At 41.8% G+C, this 22947-nt stretch overlaps 2 protein-coding genes across 10 annotated transcripts in view; one reads left to right on the top strand and one right to left on the bottom strand.

Annotated features, from left to right (window-relative positions):
* CHST7 (carbohydrate sulfotransferase 7) overlaps positions 1-22947 on the top strand; it is a 77224-nt gene that overhangs the window by 23496 nt on the left and 30781 nt on the right. For 3 of the 7 annotated variants that reach the window (XR_003106808.2, XR_326492.3, XR_326491.3), the window contains exon 3: positions 3387-4017. The exons of 2 other annotated variants lie outside the window; for them this stretch is intronic. The gene's annotated coding sequence lies outside the window, so the exon portion shown is untranslated. Of the gene's footprint in view, positions 1-3386; positions 11788-22947 lie in introns of those variants that run through there. 2 more of the 7 variants (XR_006548830.2, XR_006640671.1) reach the window with 2 other exon arrangements.
* Positions 4675-22947, bottom strand: part of SLC9A7 (solute carrier family 9 member A7) — a 174907-nt gene continuing 156634 nt past the window's right edge. For all 3 annotated transcript variants that reach the window (XM_025276768.3, XM_025276766.3, XM_025276767.3), the window contains 3 exons: positions 20384-20466; positions 15164-15269; positions 4675-10287 (listed from right to left, as the gene is read on the bottom strand). In XM_025276768.3, coding sequence (XP_025132553.1) covers positions 10012-10287; positions 15164-15269; positions 20384-20466 — 465 coding nt within the window. In that variant the 3' untranslated portion in view covers positions 4675-10011. The remainder of the gene's footprint in view (positions 10288-15163; positions 15270-20383; positions 20467-22947) is intronic.

Here is a 22947-nt window from a genome sequence, read left to right as displayed (position 1 = left end):
GGTTCACCCAGTCTCTTGAATCTGTAGTTTAATGTCTTTTGCCAAATATGGGAAATTTTTAGCCATATTTATCAAGTGCTTTTTCAGCCTCAATCTCTTTTTCCCTCTCTTTTTAGAAACTTTAGGGAGGGAGGAGGGTTCAGGATGGGGAACACATGTATACCTGTGGCGGATTCATTTGATATTTGGCAAAACTAATACAGTTATGTAAAGTTTAAAAATAAAATAAAATTAAAAAAAAATAATAAAAAAAAATGAACAGTAGATAACTTATTGTAATACCACAGGTTTCTGATGCTCTGTTCACCTCTTCTCACTCTATTGACTCTCTTTTGTTCAGATTGGATAGTTTCTATAGTTATGTTTTCAGATTCTCTAATTCTTTATCTGTCATCTCTATTCTACAACTGGGACCATCCAGTGAGCTTTTAAATTTTTATTTATTTATCTTTGGCTCTGTTGGGCCTTTGTTGCTGTTTGAGGGCTTTCTCTAGTTATGGTGAGTGGGAGCTCCTCTAGTTTCAGTGTGCAGGCTTCTGATTGCTGTGGCTTCTCCTGGTGCAGAACATAGGCTATAGCGTGCACTGGCTTCAGTAGTTGCAGCATGCAGGCTCAGTAGTTGCATGTCCTGGGCTCCAGAGCATGGGCTCAGTAGTTGTGGCTCCTGGACTATTGTCTCATGGCATGTGGGAACTTCCTAGACCATGGATTGAACCTGTGTCCCTTACATTATCAGGCAGATTCTTAACCATGGGGCCACCAGAGAAACCCTAAAATTTCGGTTATTGTATTTTACAGTTCTAAATTTTCCATTTTGTCCTTTTTTCATTTTTGTTTTATATTTCTTTACCAGGAATTTTTTTTCAAGTTGTGCTTATTTGGAAGTACTTTTATGATGGTGGCTTAAAATCCTTCTTGGAAAATTTCAGTATCCATGTCATTTCAGTGTTGGCATCTGTCAGGTGTCTTTTCTCACTTAAGTCAAAATCTCCCTGGCTCTTGGTGGTTTTTAATTGTATCCTGAACATTATCTGTATATTTGAATATGTTATGAATCTCTGAATTTTATTTAAGTCTTCTATTTTAGCAGGCCTCCACTGACAGTGCACAGGTAGAAGGGGTGCATCACCTGGTTATTGCCAGGTGGGTGGGGTAGTCCAGAAGCCCGGGCTTCCCACCAGGCCTCTGCTGACAGGAATGTGTGCACGCATGCTAAGTCACTTAGTCATGTCCAACTCTCTGCAACTCCATGACTGTAGCCTGCTAGGCTCCTTTGTCCATGGAATTCTCCAAGCAAGAATATTTGCCATGCCCTCTTCTAGATCTCCCCAACCCGGGGATTGAACCTGGGTTTCCCACATTGCAAGCAGATTCTTTACCATCTGAACCACTAGGGAAGCCCTCTACTGACAGGAGGGTTTTTTTTTTGTTTGTTTGTTTTTTCTGAGGTGGTTGGGTTTTGTCTTTCTAGACTGACCCGCTCCCTCTCCTTTGGCTAGAGAAAACAGGCTTTTCATGGGGCCTTTATGGTCTATGGCCATTGACATTTCTGGTCTGTTGGATTCTTCAGCACCCATTCTAGGATATAGAGGAGGCAAAAAGAAAACCCAGGCAACTCATGGCTGTGTTGTTCCACAATTGCCAACATCCCTAATCAGTCTACCTTCTTTTCCCTTTCTTTCAGAGTCTTTTCTTTATTTTATAAATCATGTTTGGGAAGAATTTTAGTTATACTTTGTGGGAGGAATAAGGAGAAATGCATCTATTCTATCTCACCTAGAACCATAGTCAGCCCATCTGGAGACTGGTTTTTATTAAACTTAATTATACTGAAATTTGACATGCTGGGGCTTTCTTTATGTAAATAACCTGTACTAACAGAATGCTAAGGGTCATTAGGCCTCAAGGCATTTATGAAATCAGCTCTTTCCTAATGCTTAGTATGATTTTTTATTGTAAATTTTTAATCATCTTGAAAGTGCTTCTTACCCAAACACTGCATCAGTAGTTTTATTAAGTTTCATCACATTAGAAAATAACATCAATGGCATTACTTCATTCTTTTTAATGGTTGAGTGATATTGCATTTTATATATGTACCATATCTTCTTAATGCCATTTGCAACAACATGGATGGACCTAAGGATTGTCATACTGATCAAAATAAGACAGAGAAGGAGAAATATCATATGACACCCCTTGTATGTGGAGTCTAAAAAGAAATGATACAAGTGAACTTATAAAACAGAAAGAGACTCACAGACTTAGAGAATGAACTTATGGTTGCCAGGAGGAAGGATGGGGAGAAGGGATAGTTAGGGTTTTTGAGGTGGACATGTACACACTGCTATATTTAAATGGATAACCAACAAGGACCTACTATATAACACATGGAACTTTGCTGAATGTTATGTGGCAACCCAGCTGCATGGGGAGTTTGGGCAAGAATGGATACATGTATATGTATAGCTGAGTCCCTTTGCTGTTCACTTGAAACTATCACAATGTTGTTAATAGGCTTTATCCCAAAACAATAAAAATTAAAAAGAATGTCAAATTTGGCACATATCCAGGATCAGAGGAAGAATCACAGGAAAGCCAGAAACTGGTGGCAGAACATGTTCATGCTGCTCCCATAAAGTGATACAGCACTGTGTTTTAGTGAAAGGAAAAAAGCCCAGATCCCACAAAGGTAGGAAGCTGGACATGTTGCTTACATACAGCCTCAGTTTTACACAACAGCTGATAGTGGTTGGAATGATTGACTTCACACATGAACTGGTACACAAGTGAAAGATGGATGGTTACATAAAGAAAGTGAGGTCGCTCAGTCATGTCCAACTCTTTGTGACCCCATGGACTGTAGCCTACCAAGCTCCTCTGTGGAATTTTCCAGGCAAGAGTACTGGACTGGGTTACCATTTCCTTCTCCAGGGGACCTTCCTGACCCAGGGACCGAACCCGGGTCTCCCACATTGCAGGCAGACACTTTACCTTCTGAGCCACCAGGGAAGCCCTGGATGGTTACATGGTTGGTGCCTAAAGATACAGCTTCAGTCCCAGCCCTTACCCCACTCTACCCAGCAGGTCTCAGAAAGTTCTCCTCAACAAGCACTCCACAGCAGCAGCTGCAGAAAGCACAGTCACACTAGAAGAGGAGCCCCCATCTTTTTCCTGTCTATCCTCCCCAAACACCTTTTGGGTCACGAGCAGAAATTATAAATACTGATTCTGTATGGATTTACAGCATTTGATAATGCAGCTTAGGTAAGGAAGATTACAGGTTTCATATTTAAGAGGCCTTATATTGTCAAAGTTCAACAGGCTTTCCATCTGTGGATTTCTGTATTCTGAAGTTCAAACATCCTTTGTTTCTTTCCTTCCAGGTCAGTCACCATAAACCGGGACACTCAGCATGTGGTCCCAGCGTTAGAAGAAGCCACGCTGTGGGGGCAATCTATCACACTGTCAGAGACTGGGGCTTGACTTGGTACCAACTGCTGTGCAGTTGGAACAGGAATATCATGAGCTGTTAAATAATGACTGACACATTGGTTGAAATGAAGTTTCCAGTAAGGAAGTGACAGTGCAATGCAGATAATTATGGCAATAAAATAGGAAGAGCTTTAGTTCCCAGCCTGACCCTGCCTCTGTTGGAGTCAATTCAACAAGGCATTCTCAGAACAAAGAAAAGACGTGATTTGGTACCATTTCCCATCAGCAGGTGCCTGGACAAAACATCAATGTGAAGACGGACCAAGTGCAGTCCTGTGTATCTTGATTAAATTACTTAATATTAAATAAAAGATCTGGGTGGTGTATTTTAAAATCTGACTCATCCAGCTCTTCTTCAAATAGCTCCCCTGGCCCCCACCCCTAAATGGATTTTTTAAAAGTAATTTCCTGGGGTGGGAGAACCCTAATGAACTGAAGGAAATGTTTGCTTTTAAATTGTTCTATCTGATGTTTTTGTAATTATACTATTAAATGATTCTGGAGTCACTCTGTTAATGACAAGATTTGTTTTTGCTTTATTTTTCTAGGGAGCAGATTTTATGATGTAGTTCAATTGCACGATTTAAGGAGCAGTTAGTCTACATATAGAGGAATACAAGGACTATGAGAGAAACTGTAGGAAGCTCAAGAATCTTAGCAATTCGCCAACACTCAAAGCCTGTTAAAGATGTTTGCAGGCTGGGAGAAGTCACAGGTTTCAAGTGTTTATTTCAACTCAAAGGCACATTTTTAAAGTCTAAAAGTGTTGCTGTGATTTTTTTAGATCCACTCTTTAAAATTTTTTTCAAGCATCTAAATTAGTGGTCAGGAAAAGCCTTTTCTGAGAAGACTCTGATAGTAAATAGCTCAGGCTTATGAGCGCTAGTTGTTCAGTGCCCTTACAACTCAGCTCTGCGTAAAAGCAGTCAGTCACAGACAAAATGAGTGAGTAGAGTGTATGCCAATAAAACTTTATTTACAAAAACAACCAGTAGACTGGATTTGATCTAGGGGCCACTGTAATTTGTCCATCTCTGTTTTAAATGAAGTTGGAGAGGAATAGCTTCCACCCAGAACAGAACCTCTCTGTGTGGGAAAGAAACAAACTAAGAACAGGCCCATACTGCATTCTTCTACTAATGGACAATACTTTTAAAAGTATGAAACAAGATAAGCTCAGCCAGTTAATCTTTTTATTTTGATTTTTGTTTAAAAAAAAAGGAAAGAAAAGAAAAAGGCTTTGAGAAAAATGTGTTAAATATCAGTAAAGGGCAGGAAAACATGTAGCTAGCTTTACAATATCAGTCTAAACATATACACAAAGGCAAACATTAAGTAAAATGCTAGGGAGAGGGAACACATTGGGGGCCTAACTCCAGTTTTCTTTATTGCACATAAAGGTTGCTGATAACTCCAAGTCTTCACGTTTTCACAGTTAGACATGTTTTAATATTATTTTATATAACATGTTTATATAACACACTATGTTAATTTTATAAAACCACCAGTTTGCTACTATTGAATGGAAGTAAAAGACAAAAATTTCCCCAATTACAGTATGGAGGCTCTCTATAAAAAATTCCCCTGAAGGTCACAACAGCCCCTATTAAATTCATCCTAGTCTATTTTAAAAACTGCTTTTCAGCTATTAAATGAATCTTGATGGCCTCCCCATTTAATCATATTAATGGACATAGTAAAACTTCCTAAGTAAGAAATATCAGATGTACTTTATGTAAAAAATAAACCTAAGTGACCCTACTATGAAGTCATATTTTTGAATGAGTGATTTCAGTGACAGATTCCAAACCCATAGACTTAACACCCATATGACTGAAAAACCACCCCATTGCTTCTCCAAAGCTCACAGCTGGAATACCGTAACTAAAGTCGACCCCCAAATGTCCATGCAGTTAAGACACTCACCCACTGACACTGGGATCTTAACTTGTTTGAAGTGCTTTAGACAGCAGATATAGAGTTTTTCATGATGTTTCCAAGTCCTTTTCCATCTGAGTTCCTCCAACACATACAGGCCCACCCAGATAATTTTCCACTGGCCAAAAGTCGAGCTGACCATGACACTTGGTAGTTCTGTGAAGCTTTTCGAAAAGGTGGCCATCAGGGTAAGAAAGTGACCTCTCCTAAGTGCTCTTATGTCTGTTGCAGACCTTTTCAAAGGGCAGCAGAACAGGAAGCCCTCCTTGTCATTTTCTCCAAGGCTCATGTAGCAGAAAACTGGCTGCCTGTGTGTGCCATGTGGGCCGTGGTTAGAGTATACCCTGCTTACAAAAATAAAACATCAAAAACTTTGGTTTTACTCTTTACAACTTCTGCTAGCACTGGCTGACAAATGGGTTTGTTAATTTACAGAAACTCTGCTTATGAAACTCAGAACTGGAAGAAAAATGGTTTATTTCTAGGTTTTGTTTTGAAAGGATTGTCAAAGAGCCTACTTGCTTTTCCTCATTAGATACTAGCATTGCTTTCCAGAATACTTCTCTGTAGATTGTTTTTATTAGGTTTTAGAAAGAGGGGAGGTCTTTTCAGGTATCCACATGGTGAAAGCAGCATTCAGGTGGGTTGTTTCTAAACTGTAAGTCTTGGTCACAAAATGCCCTCAATTTACTGTACCTGTATCAGAATGCAGCAATTGACACTGGTGATTCAGATTGTCAGTTAAAAACACAGAAGGGATCAGAATTCAATGACAATATTTGACAGACTAGCTCCTTCACTAACTCATCTACAGAAGCAACATCAAAAAGCAAGCATGAAGCCTGTCAAGTGCCCCATTTCTGAAGCGGAAAAAGAAGTCATATAGTTACTGAATCAGCAAGCTGAATTTCCTGATGCCCTCAGTCCAGGTTCCATTTTATAGCAGATGGGAACATAAGCTTTATGATCCACCTCTTAGAGCTCACAATGGGTACCAAGGTAGATTTCCAAGAGGATGACTTCACCCCCAATGAGTTGCTTGTTTGCCCTGCCAGCAATTTCACCTAAGTGCATCAGCAGTGTTTCTACATTTAGAAATCATTTTGTTCACATTAGATAGCTGACATGAAAACATTAACTTCCGCTGCGGACAAAGAAAGGGGGAGCTATGATGGGGCTTGGGCATGTGTGCGTGAAACAGACTTCTGTTTTTGAAACAAACATTACTTGTTTGCCCTAGGCTGAAATGTTCATGGATAGCTGAGAGAACATTTTTTCAGGTTTTCTACAGAGATATTTGTTGATTGAACCATGGAGGACATTTTCAGGTCTAGAGAACACAGCCTAAAGAGCTCCTTGCTGTTTACTTGATGAAACATTTGATGTCACGGTGTGATTTTTGGCTGCAGGACATCAATGGTTGTTTGTCTGGTCACTCCAACAAGTACCCTGATGGCCAGAGTCCATTTAATCACATATGCCCTTCCTATGCCTGTTTCCTAGGAAGAAATACAGCCTTCTTTAAATTCCAAATTTCCTTCTTTAGTTCAATTCTCCTTGTAGTCCTCAAAAAGCGTATGAGAAGGAATTGCAGGTGGTTTTGTCTTTCCTCTGTTGGTGCTATACAAAAGTTTGCATCTCCTTAATTAACCTTCTACTGACACCATTGCCACATGAGACAGCAGATTGATCACAACTTTCCAAGTAATATGGTTACTCTGCTCTGGCAATGAATGGGCCCATTCTTATTTCGAGGAGTCCAGCATGGATGCAGGCATGAGTACAAGCAAAATGTGAAGAGAAAGATCACTTGACTGTGAAAGGGACTATTAATATAATATCAGGTTAAACTGCAAAGATAGCATCTCAGAAACTGTTACATTTGACTAGTCAGCAGTCCAGTTAAAACAAAACCCCCTTTCTCCCCCAACAAATGGGAGCAAAGATGACAATTTTTAATCCCCCCCATACATACACTCTAGTCACCCATCTCTCCCTCTCATGCTCTAAGATTTTCAAAAGTGGCCTTTTCAGTTGTACTTTACAAAGTATGTTCTTGACTTCTGCAAAGATTATTAGCATGAAACTCTCACAACTACCCTCTCTGTATTGCTGATCAACCTGTTTGTTCCACATGACTAACAATTTAAAATGTTCTTTCCTAGACCATTTCTTTAAGGTTCCAAATAGGGTCCACTGCAAGTTCTAGACTAGAGGCTCTCAACCCTAGCTGCACAATAGAATTCTTGAGGATCCACAACAAAACATGGCAGCCAGGCATCAACCTACTGAATCTGAATCTGAGGGTAGGGCCCTGGCTTCAGTATTTGTAAAAACTGGCCAAGTAATCTTAATGTGCAGCCAGGTATGAGAACCTGTGCTCTAGAGCTTTTGACTACTGAAATGCCACCCCCCAACCCAGAACAAACATGTTTCTAAGATGACTTGGGATCACTCTCTCGGGGGAACTTTCTTTAGATGGCTGCACCATTACTTAGCAGTTTCGATCTGATTTCTGCCAGACTGGAAGCAAATACTCGGCCTTGAGTGAAGAGGTTTCAGCCTTTGTGGCACATTACTTTTTTGTCACTCAGCATAGGCAGGATACTTCTGAGAGGTGGAAGTTTTCTAATAAGTGAACTCACTTCCCAGGACCCCTGGTAAAGTCAGGATTAATCTCCACATCTTGCAAACAAAAATTAGGACCACAGGTCAGTGACTTAATGATTCACTGAATGAAAAATCTAACCAAATAACTACAAATCTAGCTAACTTTTGGGCTCAGCAGATCTCCATTTACTTATATTTAACCAGGTTAGAATAAAATGTTTGCAGTGGAGAATACAAAGCCCATGGTAGACCATAAAATCAAAATGGACTTTAGATACAAAGGAAAGAAGGGAATAAAAATGATTCATTTATATTATGTTGAATCATACGAAACTGCCATTTCTGTTTTCTTAAATGGTTGAAAATCAGCAATTTCATATGACTCAGCCTCATAATAAATTTTTCCTGGTTTGCACAATTTATCAATTCAAAAACAAAAGTGTCAAGCAATGTCTTATTTAAAAAATATGTCAGCTAAAAAGATTAAATTATTGATTTCATTATGAGTGTCCTAGACTGAACTGGACCAATATTTTGTCTGCCATAATAAGAAAAATGCCCACATTTTATGAAAGCATTTTTTTTTTTTAGAAATTGGGTTTTCAAATAGGCTATCACTGAAGCATAGGAAGACTTGCTAGCCTAGTTTCTAAGAGTTCTCTCAGTATTTCACTGCTACAGGTGTGGACAGGTGAAATAGCTCATCCATAAAGAACCCAAACTTTTGACAAAAACCTAAATTTTAAACCACACTTGCACATTAAGTTGGTACAAGGTTCCCCAGATACCATGAAAATGGCCCTTCTCTACATGGCATTCAATGTCAAGACATCCAGACTCTCAAGCTGTCTACTATAGTCGACAGAACCTTCCAACCTTCCACCAGGTTGAATAATGCTTAACTTTCCATTGACTCATCTCTGATTCCTCATGTGGCCACTGAAATCTCATGCATTTATGAACACAAAATTTGGAATTCTACTCAGTCATTAGAATACTATCTTGTATTTTCTTTGCAGTTAATTTTGTTTGCAGTGAGATTTCTTCCCTCTGAATACTAGCCTGTTGCCTCTTAGGCTTCTTGCTGCTTTCTCTTTCATAGATAAGACTGCATCCCACAAATTGTGGTGTTATTTCTAAAGCCACAGTAGAACCCAATCCTATTCATTATTTCCCAGGCAGTCAGCTCATATGGAATACCTTGAGAACTTACAGATTTTTGCAGTGATATCACCATCAGTTTCTAAACAGTTTCTCCTGTCCTCAGATTAGTTAAAAACAACAGTATAACACTATTTTGCCTTTGGTTTCAAACATTCCAGTAACTTCTTCCTTATGGAGATTTCCAGAGAAGGAATTGGAATTCATTCCTCCATGTTGAAATGTTCATGGACATATTTTCCAGTCTTCAGTCTAGAAGAAACACAGTGAGTCAAAAAGGGGCAGGAATCCTGATAGGAGGGTGCAGTCACACAACCTCATTGCTGGAGCCTCCAGTCAAATTGCTTTCTCATGTTTTCTGTCCATTTAACACCGGTTTCTCACAGTCCTTGGAGGTCTAATAGCAACTGCCATCCTTCACAGTCTTAGCCTGTTCTCCCCTTGTATGCTATAGCCAATGAAACCTACACCGCTGTGTCTGGATACGAAGCCTCTCCTGGGAGGAACCCCTACCACCTGCCACACCTTTTTCAGATCTGCAGGTGAATGAATGAAGACAGCGTTAAAGCATGCTATTTGTTTAACTCTGAACAGCGCACTACGTGAAAAAAGTGGGAATAGGTCTGCATTTGCCTTGATTTAGAGACACTTTCACCCCACCAGCTGCATCTTGGCTGAAATTTTAAATAAGATATCTTCAGACCCCAATAAAACAGAAGTGTTAGTTCCATTCAGTCAAGGCCCCATGTCAACAATGCTGGGGCTTGCAGCCATCCTCACCCCGCCAGTGGGTCCTCCCCAACCCCATCACTCAGGGCTCTGGGCGGGAAGGCGCACATTATCCTCCAGGGGGAACACCAGGCGGGTGCCCCGGCTGGAAACCTTTTGGTCTCCCATTCCTAGGTCTCGTTCCAGCACCTCCTCAGAGCTGCTTTTCATTCTCCGACCACCCTCGAGGCTCATGGAGGCTGTGTGGGAACCTGAGGAGCCATTCGCAGTCACTGTGCTATCCCCGAAGGTCAAGGTGAGGTCACCCTCGGTCAGGATGAAATCAGAATCTTCCTCTCTCAGCGGCTCTTGGTTCTGAAAAGTGCAGCAAACAACAGCAACATCATCAACCACATCAACCACAAATGGGAGACCAGTATCTTCCCAGGCCAAAGCCAGCCCCAACTCCTTATCTGAAAATGGGGATCATGCCTGCCTTGAGCCCCTAGTGTGATAACTGGGAGTAAACTCTAGAGTGCTAGTCCATGTAAGACTACTGCTGAACCAGGACTTTGAAGACCAGTGAGCAGTTCTGATTTTAAATGCCTGATAGCATAGGGACAAAAAGTAACAAAAGGGAAGAAAGGGTGATTAGCCTGGATTTTCAGCCTCTCTTGTGGCTCAGTGGTGAAGAATTCTCCTGCAATGCAGGAAATGCAAGTTTGATCCCTGGGTTGGGAAAATCCCCTGGAGAAGGGAATGACAACTCACTCCAGTATTCTTAACTGGAGAATCACATGGACAGAGGAGCCTGGCAGGCTACAGTCCATGGGGTCGTAAAAGAGTCTGACATGACTGAGCGACCAACACTTTCACTTTCAACCCAACAAGAAACGAATGGGTAAGGTCCTCGGGTGAACCTGCAAATTAGATTTTGGATCTTCTCTTTTCTGGGAAAGTATTCTGGGAGGTGGGGTAGGCTCCTGCTCTACACAAACCATCCTAAACCCATCTGGTTTACATTTAAATTGCTCTTTGTCTTACTAAGCAATTGAGGAAGAGGATAAGCCATAATTAGGATTTCCTTCCCATCCCCACAGAAATATCCTAATGGGAAGGAAGCCCTTAGGTAGATGAAGTGAGGGACTGAGAGGGAGGGGACATTTTCTTGAGCATCTATTGTCCGCCTGTCACAAATGTCACAAAAGCTCTCATTTGATCCCTGCCCCTTCCCTGTGAAGGGCGCACACACTCAGGTCACAGAGAAGAAAACTGGAGAGACCCCACGGGATCTGCCCAAGGTCGTCCGGCTGCTTGGAAACAGAGTTAGGATTTATGCTGCCAGTAGATGGGTTCTCCCCACAAAAAGGATGTGAAATATTACCCCGTTGGGGAACAGGACTGGCAGGCATCTCATGCTAAGCAGTGGTGGTAACAGAACAGACAAAGCTGAGTAAAGCAGGCTAAATTAGCCAAGTGGCAGCCACTTGAAACTATAAGACTACAGGGAGAGCATCGGGAAGCTGCGTGGGGTCAGACACAACCTTTCACCCTCTGGATGGTTTTACAAGCAAAGTGAGGGGTGGTGCACTCCCTGCACTGCCGCCCACCTCCCACCCCCCCCTGCAAGGCCATCAAATACTGGGAACATCTTCCTTAAATGGCAAACACATGGTTCCAAGCTGCTCCAGGTAAATGGTTCTTTCTTTCCTATTTCCAACCTACCTTCAAAGCACATCGGAAATCCTTTGGCCTCTACCTGAGAGGGTCTCCTTGGTGCAGGATGCCGAATCTGCCTCCCTGACAGCCACGTGGTCCCCACTCAGCCAGAGGTTCAGTCACACTCCTGTGTTCAGGCCTGGGATCCTCATCTATGTGAGTAACCACCAAACAATACTGACCTCCCTCCTCTTCCTGGCACCCTTCCTTGAGCTGCTGACCTCATAGGAAAGTGAAAAGTGTTAGTCGCTCAGTTGTGTTCGACTCTCTGTGACTTGATAGATTCCCTGGTGGCTAAGAGGTAAAGAATTCGCCTGCAACACAGGAGACCTAGGTTCAATCCCTGAGTTGGGAAGATCCCCTGGAGACAGGAATGGCTACCTACTCCAGTATTCTTGCCTGTAAAATTTCATGGACAGAGGAGTCTGGTGGGCTACAGTCCACGGGGACACAAAGAGTTGGACACAACTGAGCATGCCACTCTGTGACTCAATGGACTATAGTCCACCAGGTTCCTCCGTCCATGGGATTCTCCAGACAAGAATACTGGAGTTGGTTGCCATTCCCTTCTCCAGGGGATCTTCCCAACACAGGGACTGAACCCATGTCTCCTGCATTGCAAGCAGATTCTGTACCATCTGAGCCACCAGGACCTCATAGGAGATGTCTGTTAAATGCACTGACCCAGGGAAGACCCTTGGGTTCTGCCTGCCTCACCTCTCCTATCCTGGCCCATCTCTGGGCATGTACTGGTGACAAGCACATGCTTGTTTTCTGCATTGTTTCTTAGTGATGTTGGGTTCTCCACTCTCCACAGCATCACTCCACTTAACCAGGGCTTTTAACAGGCAAGCACACGAGGCCTCTTGCCTTCTGCCTCCAATCCTCACTGGAATGAGGCAGGGTACCAATGTACAGTTCAATAAAAATCCTCTAGTCAGGCAAAGTATAATTCTAAAACTCACTCTAATCTGCCCCATTCCCCATCTCCATTAGTCGTTCACAAAGTCCTGAACCCCCATCTGTTCTGTGATGGTTTCCTTAACAACAGATGGCATCATGTTCCCTGTTTTAGCACGCTCCATTTCTCCCATTCATACACGTGCTAAGTAATGTTTTTGTTTATCTCTGTCAAAATCTCTCTCCCAGGGCTCCTTAGCTCCCAGTGTTCAGGAGACTCTCCTGGCACATATTTTGCTGTTTTGAGGTTTGGAGTCACGTAGAGACAGACAGGAATACAGACAGAACAATTGCGTGTGTGTGGAATTCCCCAAATGAAGCCAAGCCACCCCATCAGCAGCACAGAGCTCCTCAATGGGAGCCCCGGGACGGCCCACTCTGACCCCTCACAGTGGGAAGCAGGGCCAAAGTTCACCGACAGGAGGAAACAAGACTGGATGGTGACCCATTCCACAATGAAACCCCCAAGCCCAGAAAAATAGTACCCTGGTAACGGTCACTCAGAAACAGGGATGCAGTAAAACCCAGTGGAGAAGGATTTCCAGATTGATGCTTAAGGAATGTTCTATGCAGATGATAAAACCATCCCACCCCCTCTAATTCCAGATGACAGGATTGACAAATTTTTGTTCAGCTGAGGTCTGGGTAATTACATAACTAGCTTTCCAGTGAGGGCTGCTTTGGAAATGTGACAAAATAACCCTGCAGACACCTGCAAGCAAGAGGGTTGTGGTAATTTGTGCATTTAAATAGCCACAGGTGGCGCTAGTGGTAAAGAACCTACTTGCCAACACAGGAGATGAAAGAGACATGGATTCGATCCCTGGGTCAGGAAGATCCCCTGGAGGAGAGTATGGCAACCCCCTCCAGTATTCTTGCCTGGAGAGTCCATGGTATTCTGGTGGGATTCTGGTGAGCCTGGTGGGCTACAGTCCATGGGGTCACAAATAGTCAGACACAACTGAAGCAACTTACCACACATGCACATTTTTTTTTTTGGATGTTAACTAAATTTATTGTGATAATCATTTCATAATATATACATATATCAAATCAATATGGTATACACTTTAAATTTATACAGTTATATGTCAATTATATCTCAATAAAACTGTAAGAAAAAGGCACACAACTTTACTTTCAGTTCAGTTCAGTTCAGTCCAGTCCAGTCACTCAGTCATGTCCTACTCTTTGCAACCCCATGAATCGCAGCACACCAGGCCTCCCTGTCCATCACCAGCTCCTGGAATCCACCCAAACCCATGTCCATTGAGTCGGTGATGCCATGCAACCATCTTATCCTCTGTCATCCCCTAAGTGGAAGAACACCGTTTTCTAGGCAGTTCTCAAACCTAAATTTTGTTTAGAATGAGTACAGATAAGGAATAATGAAAACCATCCATATCTCCCAAAGAACCTCAGTGAAGTATAAAATGTCCTACAGGTGATGGGGGAGGGCTACCCAACAGTGTGTCAAACAGTCAAAAGAATGGCTCATCTGAGGCCCTCAGCCAGTACTCCACTCCACTCTGTCACCTCTGACTTCCTCGGTTAAAATTCCAAGACTTTCTGCTCTCACTTTCTCAGCAGCAGGCCTCTCCATGTCTGGAGCTGAGACCCCAGTCAGGACCCCAGCCCCAGGCAGTAGAGGCAGTATGGAGGGTGGTTCTAACCTGCAGAACAAGTCACCCCATCTTGGGTTGGCTGCGGGGAGTCCACAGCCCAAACATGACCCCAGGAAGCAAACATTGGGCAGAATCTTGAAGTGGTGAGGGGAGCACTTTCAATTTAAGTGCCTGGAAGTATATGGAGTTTACTCTGAGGTGTGAGGCAATAGCTGGTAAATTTCCAATTAGATAAGATGTATATAAAGTTTTAAATAGTGGGTGAGTTATTTTACTATTACAGAGACATGAAAAGTGACCCTTGTAAAAACGAAGAAAGAATGAAGGCTTTAGAAACTGCTTAAAAGACACTAGAGTTGGAATGCCAAGACATAAGGAAGCCCAGTGAAACAAAATCAGTGTGATCAGTCAGAGCTTCTTCAGCAGAAGAAATCAGGACACCAAGTCACTTCCCTTTGTTTCTGATGACAGAACACATCCAAATGACCCACGCTTTCACTTTACACAGAGGTCCAAACTAAGCAAAGTATTCCACACTCAAATAAAAGATTTATTAAGTAAAAAGGGGATGGGAAATCATAAAACTAACTTTTTAATCTATTGGTCTGTATCCTTCCAACATAAAAGATAATTAGCATTATTATCTAGGCTCATATTCCATTAAAAACTCACCACAAGCATTAAAAATCACTGTACAAAACCAAAGGGAAATGGTGCTCTCAGCATCCGACCCATTTTTTTGTGTGTGTAATTTAAAAACAGTTTATCAGAGATGGCACAGGAATTTCATTTTTATATGAGGAGGGGCTGGGGAAGCTGGAAGGCTCAACTGTCTTTAGGTGAAGGAGACATTGATGCTGTTCTCTGCCATGTTTGGTGGCAACTGAAAGCAAAGGCCATGGCAGAACTGCAGTATTACCATGGCAACTCAGCCACGCTGTACTTACCTCATATACCTGGGGACTGGTTAGACATTGAGCAAGCAAGCCACACCAGGCTGGGAGGGTGGTGGTTAATGGGGGTCCACTGTGCGTGAGGATGGGCTTCAAGTAACTTTAAAGAAGAGAATTAAGGAAAACTGCCTGCAAAGAAAACACACACCCAACAAAATGTGTTCAGAAATCCCAAGGAGTAAATCATCTGGCATTCTATTCCTCTTTCCCCCATTTTACCAGTACAATACAGAAAGTATGGTACTTGTAGTCTGCAAATATCTGAATCCAAGAATAAACTATAGCCCATCATCCTTAAGTGTTAACCGTTAACTTTCAGGTTGCCAGTTCCCCATTTTCAGTTAAAAATACTTGATTAAAATACCTTTCTCTCTTCTTTGTTATGGTGAATGAGAATTTTGGTTTTGATCAGCCTTCCAGCTTTTGACACACAACGAGCTCATGTTTTGGAAACAGGAAATCGTGTAGCTGGAATGGAGATGTTACAGCACCTGGGTCCCCTTTGCTCAGAAGTCACACAGTGGAAATGTTTGAGGTGGACAGGAACTTAGAGGACAAGGCAAAATGGCTTCACAAAGGTCACTCAGACCTCAATCTCCCACCTTCCCATACTGGACTATTCTTCCCTCTACCTGCTGCCTCTCTCCCAGACTCTCTCAACAGTTTCTCCACCTTGATATTACTGGCATCATGGGCCAGATTACCTTTGCTGTGGGGACTGTCCTGCATTATAGGATGACTAGCAGCATCTCTGGCCTCTACTCACTACATGCCAGGAGCACCCCCAACCCCTCCCTTAGGTGTGACTACAAAAACGTCTCCTGACATTGCCCAATGTCCCCTGAGGAGAAAACTTGTCCTCGATTGAGCCCCCTGCTCTAACACAAAGGTCAACTGTTCTGTGGAAATTGGCTCAGGGTTTACGAATCTATGGATATGTGTGCTGCCAAATGCATAGTCCTGTGTTGGAGGCACCGTGAAGCATGTATCACTTTATGATGGAGGTGGGACCATTTCTGATATCGCCAGTGTAAGCAATGGGAAAAGGAAGAGACCAACAGGATCACCTCAGATACAGGAATGGCCAAGAGACTTTAAAGGCAGATGGGGAGTCACAGCTGTACTCAAGAATATGACTGCTCCAAGCACCAGCACTTCCTGTCTTCATTCAGAGCAGCAGGAGAGAGAAAATGTTGCTCTACACCCTGCTTATTTAACTTATATGCAGAGTACATCATGAGAAATGCTGGGCTGGAGGAAGCATAAGCTGGAATCAAGACTGCCAGGATAAATATCAATAACCTCAGATATGCAGATGACACCACCCTTATGGCAGAAAGTGAAGGAGAACTAAAGAGTCTCTTGATGAAAGTGAAAGAGGAGAGTGAAAAAGTTGGCTTAAAGCTCAACATTCAGAAAACTAAGATTATGGCATCTGGTCCCATCACTTCATGGCAGATAGATGGGGAAACAGTGGCTGACTTTATTTTTCTGGGCTCCAAAATCACTGCAGATGGTGATTGCAGCCATGAAATTAAAAGACACTCCTTGGAAGGAAAGTTATGACCAACCTAGATAGCATATTCAAAAGCAGAGACATTACTTTGCCAACAAAGGTCCGTCTAGTCAAGGCTATGGTTTTTCCAGTGGTCATGTATGGATGTGAGAGTTGGACTGTGAAGAAAGCTGAGCACCGAAGAATTGATGCTTCTGAACTGTGGTGTTGGAGAAGACTCTTGAGAGTCCCTTGGACTGCAAGGAGATCCAACCAGTCCATCCTAAAGGAGATCAGTCCTGGGTGTTCATTGGAAGGACTGATGTTGAAGCTGAAACTCCAATACTTTGGCCACCTGATGTGAAGAGCTGACTCATTGGAAAAGACGCTGATGCTGGGAAAGATTGAGGGTAGGAGGAGAAGGGGACAACAGATGATGAGATGGTTGGATAGCATCATGGACTCGATAGACATGGGTTTGGGTAGACTCCGGGAGTTGGTGATGGACAGGGAGGCCTGGCGTGCTGCGGTTCATGGGGTCACAAGGAGTCGGACAGGACTGAGTGGCTGAACTGAACTGAACCGGAGGAGATGGAAGGGCGACCCTGGGGTAAACTTCCGGCTGGCAATTACTCACCAAAGGAAGATGTGTGGGCTCTGCTGGGACTTGTTATAAACAGAACAAGCTCCCTCTGCCTGCTCTCCTCATTCCTAGAAAGAGCCCCTTTAGGCCTACCAGTTTTTTTGTGTCTTCACTTCAGAAGCTGTCATTGGCTGGATTCGCAGAATGACTAATACAAGAGTCCCAGAGAAGCTGGAGGCTGCCTTGCACTTCCCTGTCTTGGGCAGTTCAAAGACAAGCTGCCTCTTCCCAAACATAAAAGGCCCTCTAACAAGTTTTTTTAAAAGGGGAAAAATATCTACAGATTTTAAATATTCAAGTTGTTGGAAGGGCAAAAATGAAATATTAAACCTCTCTCCCACCCAGTCTTTCTGGCAATTTACCATTACAACTTTACAGAATACATTTTTTGCCTATTTCCTGATTTATGCGCTGTAGTCAGAAGCTTTTAAGAAGGATGGTAAATTTAATTCATTTACATTTCTGCCTCTTTTCAATTTTCCCCTAATTTTTATTATAATTAATTTTATACTTTAGATATTTAACATTTGTGTTCTGTAACTAATAAGCAAATCTCTGCTTTGTCTATGGATTGAGCCTAATGTTAATGACCAATAAGTAGCACTTATAATAATGCAATTTATGAATATTATTCACTATAACTAAGCAGAGTGGTTGGGACACTATTAAAGTAAATGTAATACAACATCATTTAAACTCTGTCAGTTGAGAAAATTTGAGTGTCCTGCAAAAAAAAATATTTTAAAATTTCTTTTTATTTCTTCTGGGTTATAACAAATCACTGCTTCTTCAATGGTGTCCCCTTAGCTGTATTTTGTTTTGTTTAATCCTTGTATTTTCCCCCTTCTCCCAGAGGCTTCATGGTGCTAAACTTTCTGAATTCTTGCATGTTTGAAAGCCACCATTCTTTTTTGTTTATTTTTGATTAATAGTTTGGGTGTAGAATTCTAAGCTCAGAAAAATTTTTTTCATCCTAGAACTTTCATTTTGTTGATGGTTTCCCTTCTTGTGCTTGTGATATTTTTTAGTTTTATGTAGTCCACGTTTATTTTTGTTTTTGCTGCCTGTGCTTTTGATGTCAAAGACAAAAAAAAAAAACAGACCAGTGCCAAGATCAATGTCAAAGAGCTCTTCCCCTTTGTTTTCATCTAGGAGTTTTATGTATTAAGGCATTACATTTAAGTCTTTTAATCATTTTAAGTTGATTTTTGTGAGTTGTATAAGATGAAGTCCAGGTTCATTCTTTCACATGTGGATATTCAGTTTTCCCAACACCATTTATTGAAGAGACTGTCCTATTCCCATTGTGTATCCTTGCCTTGTTGTTCTTGCAAGGATTTATTTTTGGGCTTCTTATTCTGTTCCCTTGATCTGTGTGTCTATTTTTATGTCATTGCCATACTTTTTTGATTACTATACCTTTGTAATGTAATTTGAGATCAGGAATCATGATGCCTCCAGCTTTGTTCTTTTCCCTCAAAATTGCTTTAGCTATTCAGTGTCTTCTGTGGTTCCATACAAATTCTAGGATGGTTTTCCTATGAAAAATGCCATCAGAGTTTTGACAGAGACTGTACTGAACCTGAGGTTGCTTTGGGTAGTAGAGACATTTTTAACAATATTAATTCTTCCAATTCATGAACACAGGCATCTTTCCATTTACTTGTGTCTTCTTCAATTTCTTTTATCAATGTTCTTTAATTTTCAGTATATAGATCTTTACCTCCTTGGTTAAATTGATTGCTAAGCATTTTATTGTTTTTGATGCTACAGTAATGGAATTGTTTTCTTAATTTCTTTTTTGGAAGTTCATTATTAGTATATAGAAATGCAATTGATCTTTGTAAGCTGATAATATCTCCTGCAACTTTAATGATTTACTTTAAAAACTCTGAACAGTTTCTTGATACAATTTTTAGGGTTTTCTATATATGAGATCATGTCATCTGCAGAGACAATTTTCTTCCTTTGATTTGTATGCATTTTATTTCTTTTTCTTGCTTAACTGCTCTGGTTAGAATTACCAGTACTGTGTTGAATAGATGTGGCAAGAGTACATACCCTTGCCTTGTTGCAGATCTGAGAGGAAAAGGTTTCAGCTTTTCACCACTAAGTATGATGTTAGCTGTGGATTTGCCCTTGCTGCTGCTGTTTAGTCGCTAAGTTGTGTCCAACTCTTTATGACCCCATGGATTGTAGCCTGCCAAGCTCCTCTGTCCATGGGATTTTCCAGGCAAGAATACTGGAGTGGGTTGCCCTTTCCTTCTCCTGGTGATCTTCCCCACCCAGGGATCCAACCCACATCTCCTGCATTGGCAGGCAAGTTCTTTACCACTGAGCCACAGGGAAGTCCCAATGGCATGAGAGGAACTGGTAATTTTGTGTTTTGTGACCTGTCTGGTAATAGATGAGTGTACCTATTTTGTAATAACTCACTGAGCACTTATGATTTGTGTACTTTACTATATATATTCTTTATGTCAATACAAAATTTTAAACATTTTCAAAATCTGCAAAGACCATATATAAGCTACCTACCCCTTTGATCACTATGTCAATTTAAGAAACCATGAAGGTGTACCTTTTTGATGTTTAATTCTCATCTGGGGCCAAGATAATCTACTAGAATAGAATCTGCTCTGCATGTAGTCCAATGAAGGCAGGATCAGACTTGGCCAGATTTGGTCCAGCCAATAGGAATAATCCTTCCCACATGAATTTACTGGCCAACCTCCACTTTCATTCTTGACCACAGCATGGTTCAAGTGTAATTTTAACTAATTTACCTACATAGGCATATTTCCCTTGAACACAAAGCTCTGAAAAGCCACATGAGTCTACCAGGCTATGGGCTGGCTACCCTAATGATGTGCATGTTCCTCTTGGCTAGGGAGATGCTTGTTATGACTACCCGTGATTGAGTGAATGACCATTGCATGTGTCCCAAGAGAGGACTGGGTGCATCTGTAGCAAGCACACATCTTTCCTTACTCATCAGAAGTCACACTGACAACCCAACAAGAGAATTTCATCATCAGTGTTTCACAAATACAGGGAAGCCCCTTAAAAAGGATACTTGTGGTCAAAGCTGTACCACAGCCTGAATAGCCATGCACTCTCCTGCTTTGTTCGGTTTCCTCTGGCAGAATCTGAACCATCCTAGGAACAAACAAGAAGATAGATATTTAGTTGCAGAAAGGGGGTTGATATAAGGGAGGAAAGCTTCCCTTTTAACCACAGTCTTTAGGGATTTGAGCTCAGAGTCAAACCTCCTGTATCACCAAAATTTCAAAGATATATCGGGAGGTAATATTTTAACACATTATTGATCAGAGCTGTATTAACATTATAGACATTAGTTTCTGCAAACCCCTCCCCCCAGTCAATAATGTGTTAAAAGAAACTGAATAAATCCAAAGGTAGACCAATCACTCCCCAAAGAAAAAGGCTTGGTTATGTCTGGGAGTTAGATCAACTCAATGAAGCACACAATTTCTGAGTAATTTTCCTCAGAGTGCCTTTTGGCAGATTAATTACCCTAAAGTAGTCTAGATCCTAACAGGTCAAAATTAATTTTTAGAGAATACTAAAGAAAGCATCTGTAAAACCAACTTTCTAGGCTCCTCACCCCGCCAAGCTGGCCTAGAGAAATCACACAGTTGAGTTTCCTAACAAACCAATCAAAGGTTCTTGGTGGTCCTTACCCAGCCAGGCAACTGCCTTGTGTTCCAAGCAGTCAGTAACCTGCCCTACCAGCTTTAGGAAGGCAAAGGTGATGGGCAGGGCAACGGGAGCCAGAACCAGCATCTCTGTTATTTTCTCTGCCCTCAAGTAGTACCTTCCTTTACTATTCTTCCCATGCCTTTCCAACTCAAACATCCCCATCATTTCATTTTCAAAAGAACTGGCAAAAATCAAACATTTATTTAAGGTTTAGGAAATCCGTTCTGTGCAAGTATTATAAGCAGCACACTTAATATTAAAAAGTGGACTGAGGGCAGAAATCTGAGGGCACTCCTGGGGTTCCATGTTTCTGGATGACAAGCTCTAGAAAGTACAGGCTACTTGTGAAACGTAGCATCTTTATCATCTTCCTCTTGACTGTTCTAGGGGGAGGCAGCTCTACAAGTGAGGGGCAACGGACAACAACCAAATAAAAGTTGAGTCACAATTTCAAGTATGTATCAACAGTTCTAAATTTCAGTGGGTGTAAATTCTACCTGGAGTAACAGATGCCAAGGATGAGTCAAAAATTTCTGAGAAGGTAAGATATACACAAGTAGAGGCAGAGAAGTTAGCAAGCACTATTTACATTCCTAAAGTTTCCAACGGCCAAGATGACTTTTAAAACAGAGTACCCCATGGTATTTGAGGAATGTTTAATAACCTGTATCTGGAGAAGGACATGGCAACCCACTCCAATATTCTTGGCTAGAGAATCCCATGGACAGAGGAGCCTGGTGGGCTATAGTCCATAGGGTTGCAAAGAGTTGGACACGACTGAAGTGACTTAACACAGTAACCAATATGGAAATGGCTCAGTTAAATGGGCCCGTCTGTGGATGAGGAAACAAAAAGAAGAGACCCTAAAGACCAATTTTATTTCACATTTTAATAAATTATGCGGGAGAAAGGGGGCACAGAATGTCTCCATTTGTAGATAATGATCATTTCTTCAGCTAACTAATTGCTAGTCTAATAACAACTCTAGGGAGATCTCATAATACCACATGACTGAGTGGAAAAGTGGTAGATGACCATTTTGAGAGATGACTGTTTACAAAGAAATTAAATGCTTATTTATCAAGTGACAGGCTCTAAGTTCTTGGTTCTGTCTGTAGAATCTTACTAAAGACATATCTAGCAAGATGATAAATGTCTTCCAGAAGGATGCTATATACCATCAGGCATAAGGTAAGTTCCCGAAAGTCAGTTTTGTTTGCTCTCCCACTAAAACAACAATAAAAATGGAAAACCCCTATTCTGTTATCCTAACCTCTGCACTGTCAAACCACAATGCATTCTCATCAACTGTAACACTTAAGTTCTTGCCATCTCACCTCAAGGAAGCTACAGGAGACTGACTTATATAAGTAAGCCCCAAGAGGGACAATGAAAATGAGCAAAGCAAGGGAAAGGTTTCTTTCTGAAGGAAAATTAAGCAAATTTTTCCTCAGCCTACAAAGAGATATGCCTGCTGCTGCTACTGCTAAGTCATGTCAGTTGTGTCCGACTCTGTGTGACCCCATAGACGGCAGCCCACCAGGCTCCCCCATCCCTGGGATTCTCCAGGCAAGAACACTGGAGTGGGTTGCCATTTCCTTCTCCAATGCATGAAAGTGGAAAGTGAAAGGGAAGTCGCTCAGTCGTGTCCGACTCCTAGCGACCCCATGGACTGCAGCCTACCAGGCTCCTCTGTCCATGGGATTTTCCAGGCAAGAGTGCTGGAGCGGGGTGCCATTGCCTTCTCCGGATATGCCTGCAGTCCACAAATAAAATAAAGTGACTGCAGAAATGTAAGACACTAAGAATCAACCCTGAAAGGTTACAAATTCAGGGCAAATAAAAGGTACAGCTCTGCAACAGGAGTGTTAAACACCTCTAATTCCAAGAGAAGGGGCCAGAAGCATGGTTATCAGT

The sequence above is a fragment of the Bubalus bubalis genome, chromosome X, assembly GCF_019923935.1.
Source record: "Bubalus bubalis isolate 160015118507 breed Murrah chromosome X, NDDB_SH_1, whole genome shotgun sequence".
NCBI classification, from domain to species: domain Eukaryota; kingdom Metazoa; phylum Chordata; class Mammalia; order Artiodactyla; family Bovidae; genus Bubalus; species Bubalus bubalis.
The sequence above is the reverse complement of the archived record's forward strand: the minus strand, read 5'-3'. Positions and strand labels throughout refer to the sequence as shown.